Here is an 11,877-nt window from a genome sequence, read left to right as displayed (position 1 = left end):
TTGAGAGCAACTTCTTGTTGTACAACAAGGTCCATTCAGGGAAGCAGAAGTGAATGAGTAATAATGGAAGAGAGTAGCCCGAGAAAGTTGCTTACCAGAATGAGTGCGCAAATGGCCAGTAAGGGCATCACGTCGTCGGCAAGCGTAGCTGCAGAAGGGGCATTTGAAGGGTTTTTCACCAGTGTGCAGCTTAATGTGTCGCAGCAGATTTCCTTTTTGGGTGAACGACACACCACACTGGTTACACTGGAAGGGCCTTTCACCTGAGAGAAGAAAGAACAGGAAGTCAATACCAGCYCCACAGTGACTGATTGTTGATGGAAGAGAGTCAACAAGTCTGGTGACACAGGGTTTTGCTGATTTATTTTCTTAAGTCATTACCTTTTCTAACATACACTTCATAGCAGGCAATAACAAATTTGGTTTGTAAATAAATTTAGCTATCTGTGGTTTATGTATGGTGGACTGCACAAAACGTGGGACTTTTAAACATACAGTATAACAATATCTAAATCTGGCATTTATTATTTATTTAAACTGAACAAGTACAAGTACCACTGTGTTCATTTACTTTATACACCATCCCTGCTGTGTGTGGAAATAAAGGCAGAATTTGATGTCATGAATCCATGCAAATAGTGCAAAAACAATATTATAATATTACGTTGTGTGTTTTGTATACTTAATATGTTAGAGCGTATGATATTAAAGTTGTCTTTAAAAAAGCATGGCTATACATTGTTTTTGTGAAATTGCTCTGGTAAGTCACCATAAATCCATCAGCAATGCATGCTTTCTCAATGGCAACAAACATTTCCCAAAATCCCAATAAACCACTTCACATCACCTCACATCTAATACTTTCATACACATCCATACCATGTGTAAGCATAAACTAAAATATAAAACCAAGTAAAACTAATAACAAAACATATTAAATAATAAATAATAAATAAAATATGAAAAATAAATATAAATAAATACAAATAGAATAAATCAAATAGAATAATGCCCTAATCTGTCACCCAAACGCCTCAATTGAGGAGTCACGCTTGATCAAAACTAAAAGGCTGTTTCACAACATAAGGGCCGCTGCAGCAAAAGTGCATTCATGTTTTTGCACAATAAATGGAACTTATATCATTTAAAAGTAGATGTTGAGATAATCTAAGTAAAACTCAAATAGGGATATGGAGGTTCAAATATGCATTCTATTTGTAAACAAAGTTAGGAGATACCAAATATGTGCTTTTAGACAATAAAATAATTTGGGATAACTGCATTTCTGTTGTTTTTAGAAAGAATAGAGATCAACTTAGATGTATTTGTGAGTTGTAGATAACACTATACCCACAAAGTTCACACGTTTATGACATTTTTAATGGCAAAATTAAAAATGATAATAATAATAAAAATTAAAAAATAAAAAATTAGTGGGTCCTCTGGATGGGTTCTTCTTTGGTGAAATGTTTTGTCTCTCGTCCAAGAGACTTCATCAGTCTGATGAGTTTCAGGTGAACTCAGCCTTATAAGCACTGCCTCCACATGGACAAACAGGTTAGTCAAGTGCAAAAGAGGGCCATCGCCTAACAATAGGCTTGATTAACTCTATTGTTCATAGAGGGTCATGTGCCCCACCACCTGACCCGTGTCATGTTATGCGCATGTAGTGAGTGCAGGTGGGGCTCGACGCCCCCAAGACTAATCAAGCCTATTGCTAGGCGATGACCCTATTTTGCATGTGACTAACCTGTTAGTCCATGTGGAGGCAGTGCTTGTAAGGCTGAGTTCACCTGAAACTCATCAGACTGAAGAAGTCTCTTGGAGGAGAGACGAAACGTTTCACTAAAGAAGAACCCATCCAGAGGACCTACTTGTTTTTTTTTTCTTTTTGAATAATACCTCTATTTGAGGTTATGGTGCTCGATTTTACTCTTGCTCATTAGTAGCTTCAAAAAGATCATTGAAGCCGATTATGTACCATAGCTCTTTAAACCCAGAATAATCTGTCTTTATTAGTTTTCATTCCTTGATTTTACAAATAATTTGGGCATAAAATGCTAGCAACAACAAATTGAAAACATAACTGTAATTTTCACAGGACTTTATCTGAATGCCTTATTTTTAATGTACGCCACTTCTTTGTGTTCTGGTGGCATAGCTTTTATTTTCCAGCCAAAAGGAAAACTGGAAATTTGACCTTGATGGTGTGACAGCTAAAGGAGTCATGGCGTCAGTTGAAACAGGTTACGGAAGATTCCAAGGATATTTTTTTTCCCTGATAATCATTTCAAGACTAAACTGTTCTTTAAAAGTAAGTAACAAGACTCCACCCACTGTCAAGAAAAAACAAAGAAAGGTGTCTGACTCATTGTCTTTTTATCTTGGATAGGAAAAAAAGAAACAAAAGAAAAAAACAGCATCTAAAAATGTTTGTAATTTCTTTACACACTGTAAAAATGTTACGTGGAAACACATTCCTTACCATTTGGTTGCCGATTTCCTGTGTCTGCTGATACATTTGGTCCTGACAAGCTATCCTGTGTATCGCTCGGGCTGCTAGTCATTGATTCATCCTGTGCTACGCCTTCATCTCCTGTTTGAACCATGGTTTCGGCTGTCGGGCTGCTGTTTTCAGCTTCATCCATCATTTCCTCTTGCTTAATTGTCAGTTCTTTAAAAACAAACAAACAAAATATGTGATTCTTCTAACATTTCATGGGTAGTAAAATCCATTTGTTGATTAGCTGATCATTTGGTTACTGTATGTGGGTGAGTGTCCACCATAATAATGAAGAATAAATATATCAACATTAAACAACTTGTGCATTAAAACAGTATATGCTGGTGACGTTTTGGCTAAGAAGCAAATTAATACTTTTAGGGGCTTGATTTGGAAGTAGCAGCTCAGTCAAAAGACAGAATGAAGTAGGATCAACAGTGACTTGAAGAGATGATAAGAGATGGTAAGACAAAAAAAAAGTAAGAAACAAGATGGTCTGGTTTAGAGTTGTCCCTGGGGAGAAAAAAAGGAGTGTCAGAGGCCCATTGCTGGCTGCTTGTTGCTGACTAGCAATGGGAGATTCTCTGGATGACAAGGGCAAAAGATTGTGCAACAATGTATGTGTATGGGTGTGTTTATGGAAGTGGGAGGAGGCAGAAAAAAATGACTTCCACAAGTTTTTTGGTTATCAATTACTACATGTAACAAATTGATTATATAAAAATAATTAAAATCAAATATTGATAATAACAAAAATAGCTATAATTTCTACTTTTTCAATTAATTTATATAAAAAAAAATTGTAATTCTTAAACAATGGCGATTATTTCTGACAAAGCATTGACAAAGGCCAATTAGAATAAAATTATCATTAATATATGCATCAGTTGTGGCACGGTGGTTCAGGTAGAGCTGATGCCTCTCAGCAAGAAGGTCGCCGGTTCAAATCCCGGCCTGGGGACCTTTCTGGGTAGATTTTGCATGTTCTCTCGGTGCATGCATGGGTTCTCTCCGGGTACTCCGGCTTCCTCCCACAAACCAAAAACATGTCTGATAGGTTAATTGATAACTCTAAATTGTCCCTAGGTGTGAGTGAGAGAATGAGTGGCTGTTTGTATCTATGCGTGGCCCTGTGATGGACTTGCGACCTGTCCAGGTTGTACCCCGCCCCTCGCACTGCGACTGCTGGATATGGGCGCCGGTGACAGAAAATGTGTTCAGAAAATGGATGGATGGATGGATTTGCATCAATTTATTTATTTATTTTTGTGTGTATTACAGAGAAATGGTGCAAGTGAGATTTGGCATCTTTACTTTTTTGAAGTTGATTTTCTTTTTTCAAAATACTCTATTTTTTATGTACCTTGTGTCCAAACATGTGGTACTCTTGAAGGCTTGTGTATTTAAATAAATGTGAAAAGGGCCAGTTTGAGTACAGCTTAAAATAAAAGAAATGGGAAAAAAACATCTGAGCAGTTTGCAGAACAGTATGTAAACACAACTCACTGATCCTGATCATCTTGTTTTGGGATTAACAGGGACTATAATCACGGTGTGACTCTTTGTGGTTGTTCCTTCCGAAAATCCTCCCATTAAACTGCATCAGTCAACTACACTCACAGGCTTTGGATCTGAATCTATTGACTCTTCAAAGCCCAATAAAAGAAATGTACATATGTGACAGCTTTCTTTTTATAGATTATAGGAAACCAGCTCATTAGGAGACTGTATTTTTCAATCTGCCACTGTATGTTTCAGGAGCACAGAAGAACACATCCCAATACTCATGTTGAAAACAAGCTTTGTCTTCGACAGCTGTATCCTGGCAACACAGAGAAGACCTTGCTATTCAGCTCTGTGTGCCTTTACATCTGTCTCTCCATTGTAGGAGAAAGGAATGTATAGAGTGGTCAGATGAGGAAATGCTTGAATATCTGTTGCTAAGGCCAAAAGCAAAGAGAATAAAACAAAACAAAATAATGTTTAATGTGTACGTCATGGCACATTTTGATATACTGTACATGAGGTCCCCATGATCTTTAAAGAAATAGGAACAAAGGATATCATTGACTGAGGTATTTGATTGACAGAAGCAAAACATTATGAAGGAGCCATTCTGTCACATTACCTCCCAACCTGTCATCTAACTCAAAAGGTGTAATTTTTTCCTCTGCATTTTTTTGACAGCCAAACTGAAAAGAAAATTGGTGGACACATTCAAGCTTCCAAGTTTGATGGTAAGTTTGTCTATATGCTTCATGTCGCTTATCTATATTCAATAATATTCAACTTTTTTTGCAAGAAAATCTCAAATAACTAAATGTGTTGGGTGGCTTCTGCAGTTGCAACCAACTCATTTCCAATTCCAGTTTTATTTACACACCCCTTTTAAACTTCTCAAAAGTACAAAGTATTAATACAATAAAGCAAGTAAATTATATACACAACCCATTCTCACTCCCAAGTCGTCACATATTGACACTTTTCCAAGGTTCCCTCTGCGTCCGATTTTGACGTGTCGGGTACCCCCCTCGTGTCAGTTATTGACGAGATGGGGTGGAATCTGTTGTCATGATTTCAGAAAGTGTATAAAATGCACAAAAACTAACCATCCCAAAGCCTAAAATTGCCTTTATTCACTCTAGACATCCTGTCCCTGACCCTAGTACCTAAAATTAACCATTTTTAGAAAGTGCAAAAAATTCACGTCAACTACGTGTTCCAAAGCCAAAAATTACATAATATTCGCCCTAGACATCCTATTCCTGACCCCACTACCTAAAATTAACCATTAACCCTGATCCATAGTATTAACACCGGACCACAACTCAAAGATCCCTATATTTTGCGTCCCAACGCGTCAAACCTGGATGCCGAGGGAACCCGTAAATGCCTGGTGCGTCAATACACGACGCAACGGGTTTACCCAACGCGTCAAAATAAGACGCAGAGGGAACCTTGGAAAAGTGTCAATATGTGATGAGTCGGGTGCGAGAATGTGTTAGATATTCATTCATTTATAATGTAAAACTTATAATCAATCAATAAAACCATCAAATTGGCATCTACAAATTATTGAACACCAATGAAAAAAAAAGATAAATTTTAAACACTTGCTTAAAATCAATTAAATAAGTTGCCTAATGTGCAAAGGCAATTTATTCAAATTTTTGGCTCCACAACCCTAAAAACGTGGTTCCCTCTGAGCTTATATCTAGTTTTTGGCAGTCAGATGCAGTTGAACAGCAGAAATGAGAGAACGGGCAGGTGAGGGTGTAGCAACGCAGAAAGGTAAGGAAGGGCAAGACCATTTTAAGATTTGAAAAAAATAATAATTCTAGGAAGGATACTAAAATGGACTGTCAACTAATGGAGAACTTTTAAAACATGTGTGAGGTGATTTCAAGTAAAGAGTCAAGTTAAAGTCTGGCAGGGCATCATTTCCTTTAGGGGGCAGATAAATCAGCAGTATCTCTTTGAGAAAATCATCTCACGGCTGCTTCTCTCTCTGTCTTAAACTGGTGGTAAAAATAGTCTCTGTAATACTGTCAGCCACCTTGTCTCGCTTTGTTTCCCCTTTTCTTAATCTGCTGCTTCATTGTGACATTGCAAGAAACAGTTTTCTGGTCAGAAGGCTTAGCAGAACCTAGTAAAGACAAAGTTATTGTGCAGCAAGGTGCTGAATGGCTTGATTCTATATAGATATGGAATATTTATTTTGCATATCATAAAGCATTGGATTATTTGTTTGAGACAATCCAGACTGAGTTATTCCAGTGTTGAGCTGTTGTAAAAAAGCACTTGTTCCATATTAATAAACAAAGTGACAGTCAGCATGCAAGCCACCTGATGAGCATAGAGGCCTCTGTTTGCAGATGTATTTATTATTTCTTATTAACCTGTTTACTTTTATGCAAGTAAAGTGGAAACTCACACCTTAACTGTCACATTACAACCAGTTTATGAAGAATTATTAACACTGCACGTGATTAGAATCAAGCCTATTTGCACTTTCTAAGGGAGACGATGATTATGTATGTCATGCATTTGTCAGACTGCAAGGATGTTTATTTACTTGGTACTCACCACTGGGGGAATTAGGACCCTGAGGAACCGTCTGTCCATTAGGTGCTGACATATCCACTGACATTCTCGGATTCTCCTTACCGGAAGAGCATTGGCCGTTACCTGGGAAACACAGAAACACGGCAAACCTTATTGGGCTGTACATTAAGGCGTTTGACAGGGAAAAAATACTGTTATATAAGACAGACCAATTTCATTGTTCATCACATTAAATAATAAAGTGATTGTTTAGGTAATTTTTTAAGCCATAACTAATAATGAAACTTTTAAGCCACAGGCAAATAAATAAATCTTAAGAAATATGAACATATATATATATATTTTTCTTTTCAAACTCACTCAAAAGGACTGTTCTTTATTATCATGAAGTCTGTATTATGCAGGGTGTAAAAACCTCAGCTGTCTTTAAGCAGCAGTCCTGACATGCACCAAATGTAGATCAGATTGCATCCTCTCAGCAACCTGTACAAAATCCAGGTTATGGATAGCCCAGTGTCCACTCAGAGGGAGAGCTAACTACCCCCTTATCCCATTACACCCCAGCCCAGTCAGGGTCACCTGAACAATACAGTGGCAACAGGCGAACACTCCCTCTGACCCAGGTGTCAGATCCCTTAGGAACTACGGCAGGTTATCATTTACAACTACATTACAAAGACTTTACTGACAGGAGAAAAATAAATAAATAAAATGGATAAATGTTTCAAAGAAAGTGTTAACCAAAATAGATAAATGCCTGTCAAATTTTGAGGAATGTTTTAATATATTATTGCTGGTGTAAATGTCTGAAATAATTCAGCGAAAGAACCAAAAGCTGTTACTGTAAGTCTTCATTTGCTATGGCCATCCCACACTCACTTGACAACCTCTCCTGTATTGTTGCACTGTGGTGGCAGCCTCACTGAGTGGGCCTTACTGGGAGACGTTGCAATCCCTGGGCCTGGGCTCAGGTTGCACACATTGGGGTTGGAGGAAATCTCAGGTGACCAGGCCTGGCTATCCCTTGGCCATGCTGTCCTGGAGACAGGAGTGGCCCAGATTTGTCAAGAAGGATTTTCCGTTAGCTTTCTGTAACAGATGCTGACAGATGCTAAGCAGCACCATAACTATGCAGGCTCAGGCTTTAAAGTGATAGATCGGGGCTGTCCCAGTTAGACACAGAAGTATATTGGTCTTTCATTAAGGACTTAAAAAAACTCATAAATGTAATCCCTGTAACATTATCTTTGACAAGAAAAAAATAATGTGGTTAGACTGTCATATAGCTCAACTCATTTAAGGTCCCCGTATAAACCTTTACTAGTGAGCTGGTTGCTCTAAAGTGTTTGAGGCTATGATTAAGCATTCATAAACAGAATTAAAGGTCTGCGTTGGTGTCCTACAAATGCTGAGTCAAACCTCTATGAACAGCAAAATCAAAATATCAATCAGATATGACTTGCTGGGAAAAGGTAATTTGAGTAACACACAAAATTTGGATGATTTATTGTGTTTGCAAATGGAAAGGAACAAATGTCTATACATAAAAAGTGTAGGTGTCATTATTGCTGATTTCATTACTGACACTGAATGAGTGTAGCTTCCCTAGTCTGGTTATTCACTCAGCAATGTAACAAATTGAGTTTCTAGTTTTACAATTTATTTAACTTTTAAAAAAATCACACATTTAGATGTATTTATAGGTAAACGAAAAGATGTGTATAGAATAGCTGAAAACCTTTAATCACATGTCTAGTGGAATAAAACATTTTTTATTTAATTTCCATGTATCATCAAGAGGGTTTATTCTCCTTCGTTAGAACATAGAGATTGCTGTCTAACCTARATTATTTAAATAAAAACAAAAATCAAATGAAAAATATGCACTACAGCTAAAAGTGTACATGTAAATGCTTCATGTAGATGTGGTTACAGATATTAAACAGGAATGTTCTTTGCACAAAAAAGAATGACCACGTGTGACCAAATGACACAAGAGGGTCATTTTGAAACCGAGGGCAGCAGAAGGCTTTAAAGTACTAACGACAATACAAAGCATACTCCCACAATTTTATTTCATATAAAAACATTCGGATGACAGCAAATGATTTTGTATTCATATGGGTTTTGTGTTTGAGAAAATCCCCCGAGTAATTAGAATGACAGAAACATGAATAAAGAAACATACGTGACACCATTTCATAACTTCGGTAAAGAGAGAATGATTCCATTAAATGATAAATTCATAATGTTTATATGAGAGAAGTAGAGGCGTGAGAAAAATGATGACTTTCTATGAAACTATGATAATGTCAAAACAATGGGGAGAGTAAAAGTGCTTTCCAGCACCAATGTAAGAATCTCAGTAAACGTCACTGTACAGCATAATCTCAATTTCTATTGTCTCATGTCTTCTCAAAACCACACTAATTAATGTTTCGGGAAGAAAAAAAACATGTTTAAACCCAGATGCAGTCAATTCAAGTAATGCCAAGATGTGCCCTTTTTTAAATTTATTTTTCCTTTTATCGTCATACGTTTGTTTTGTACTACGGACACAAGTCGATCAGAAATTGAAACCAAAAAACGATGAGTCCCATATTTTTATACACTATCTGGTTGCATGTCTCATATCATTACTCTGACTCACAGGTACTATTTCCATCACTTACGTAAAGATCAAATAAATACAGAAAATTTCACTCTTATGACCTTTCACGACTTTAAATGATTTTCCCGATTGAAGTCTGTGTTGGAATCTCTACAACCAGTCTTAACATGTAGTGGTAAGTCAGCTTCCAGCCATAAGCAAATGTCACACTATGCTCATTTCCTCAAGTTGTCATTTTCAGTTATTTATTTTTACATTTTTGCACTTCACACATTTTCACAATTTATTTTAATGAAAATCAATATGTTTTAACTCATATTGCATTTAGGAAAAATAATTTACCAGCCTGTCTGACCATACTTTTATTTTTCCATTTTTTTATTTGTGTTCACAAATCAAAAAACAAAGTTAACTTTCTGTTTTAAAAGTTGAAAAGATCACACTTTTCTCTGACTGTGAAGTTTGAAGAAACACTATGCATATTTGCAGGAACTATTTGTTTTAAATCAATTTGATTGCTTTCAATAAAACAGAAATGTTGCCCACCTTTGTCTAACAGGAACTCAAGCCACTGATAAACAACAATGCATATAGTTTGAAAGAAGCTATCACATAAGTAATCTTAAATGTTTGTAGACACAGCAGTTTATTTATCATGGTAAGGGCAACAAAGACCCGTGAAAAATGGATAATTAGCAATGAGTGAGGACATGCAAAACAATAGTACGATTTAGAATTGGAGGTTGTACACATGTGGCTCGGTCTCGTTGTGTAGCAAGACGTGAATGATCTGTACGTCATTCGTTTCCACACAGTCTTAAGTGTGGACATAACAACATCTGGGACCAAAGAGAAGCCAAAGTGTCATAGTTCTCATGTCAAGTAAAGAAAAAAAAATCTTATTATTATTATTTCCAAAGTCAGTATTTTAGAAGCAACCCACAGATGGATGAACGAAAGAAGAGCCTCCATTTCTCCTTCCACCTGCCCGCCTGCCAAGTGTTCCTACAAACACAAGCCCTCAATGGAGAACTAAAAGTCCCCACTGATGTCATCAACAATATGCTAGCTGTTCTGAAATATGTGCAACAAAGCAAAATACGAAGGGGGGCAGGGAAGAAATTCAGAGACCTACCCAAAGGAAACCAACAAAGGGCATGGAGGACCACAAAGCGCATATCCAGTGTGCGCTGCTTTCAACAGGAAGTGCTAATGCATCATTTTCTCTACCTTTAGGGCTAAACAGGAAAAAGACTGCACTTTGGGGAAAATCCCTTAAAATGTTTATCATGTGATTGCAAGCTTTTTATGTTTATATGTAATTTGTATTTTTGTGGCGGTATTCAACCAGTGTCGAAGCAGAATGCAGAGAGAGTTAAAATTTTTAAATAGTTAAAACAGAAAAAAAGCATGCAATGGGAAATTTAACAAGCATTATCTCGATCAGCAAAATAAAAAAAAAACATTCTATAACTGCACATCATTTTTGCATATGGGAGCAAGTGATTTTAGTGACTTACTTGCTGAATAATCTGCAGAAGCCTCCATTTCAATTTCTTTAGGAGTGCTGTAGAGTAAAAAAAAAACGTTATTGCAACCATCACCTAACTTTAGAATGAATAGGTTTTTTGCACATTTGCTGTTATCTTGATTCTTTATTACTTTGAAAGGATTTCCGCAACGAAGCTATTATTATTCACGTAAAAGATCCATTATTTTGCTTAAGGTACTAAAAGAAAAAAATCTAAATATGTAGTTCCTACATAGCAGAGGCATCAGTTTTGCGAAACATGACAACAGTGGTTATGTTCAAGTTAGATTAAAAAATATATCAAACTATCATAAATGTTTAGCTGAATTGTTGTTAACAGACGTGCGTTACGTTAATTCAAAATGGTGGTCTTGTGTCAACAGCAGAGACATTATTGCACTGATGATGTTGCCGTTTCACAAGCTTTCTGCATGCAGACAAACTGATACACGTCTCATCCAACTTTTAGACTTTAAGCCACTTTGACTGTCCACGTAAACACACCTGTAAGTAAATCAAAGGAAAATAAATGCTAGAAGCAATATTTTACTTTTGTTGTCAAATTCCTAAAATGGATGAAGATATGCCATAAAATCTGTGGATGTTGAATGAACGTCTTTGTGTGAAAAACTGGTATTTTTAAAATGCAATTAGCAGCATAAACAATGGAGTTATAGCATTCAGCTTCCCATAAATGTGTTTTATTTGTGCCCTGAACATCAACTGAATGTAGTGATTTTAGCCGTAAATCTGTCACTTATGAATTTAAAACTTGACCACATCTTTAGATACTGATCTACTTTTAATTTTATAGAGGACTTGGTGTATATATATGAATGTAATGAATACAACCCCAAGCAGCTTAGCATCACAGTATTATTGTGACTTCCTCAATACATAAAATTTAACCATTTATTAGAAAAAAAACAACCCGCTGCAAATTAACACTTCCTCATTACTATTATTCACTTTTAATTTAAGTTTTTTTTTCTTCCTTACATCTTGCCAACTAGACAAAAAAAGCCTCTTGAAGTTTACCTCATAGTTTGAACTTTTCTGAGTTTCACTCAAGAAGGAAAACTCTGCTGGCAAACTGCCAAACAGCATGTTTCAAATGTAATTGTTTGCTACTTAAGATGATTGTTTACATCATTTGAAAGTTAAGTT

The 11,877-nt window shown here is 36.4% G+C and overlaps 1 protein-coding gene across 1 annotated transcript; it reads right to left on the bottom strand.

Annotated features, from left to right (window-relative positions):
• Positions 1-95: 95 nt before the first annotated feature.
• LOC106536828 (zinc finger protein Helios) lies at positions 96-11,815 on the bottom strand (the record flags this gene model as incomplete). Its single annotated transcript, XM_014034155.1, is given in 4 exon segments — positions 96-263; positions 2,486-2,674; positions 6,590-6,691; positions 10,700-11,815. Coding segments are annotated over 4 exon segments (487 nt in total), but the record flags the coding sequence as incomplete, so codon positions are not given.
• Positions 11,816-11,877: the final 62 nt, after the last annotated feature.

Source organism: Austrofundulus limnaeus, unplaced genomic scaffold, assembly GCF_001266775.1.
Source record: "Austrofundulus limnaeus strain Quisiro unplaced genomic scaffold, Austrofundulus_limnaeus-1.0 Scaffold1995, whole genome shotgun sequence".
NCBI classification, from domain to species: Eukaryota; Metazoa; Chordata; class Actinopteri; order Cyprinodontiformes; family Rivulidae; genus Austrofundulus; species Austrofundulus limnaeus.
This window is presented reverse-complemented; position numbering and strand designations above follow the sequence as displayed.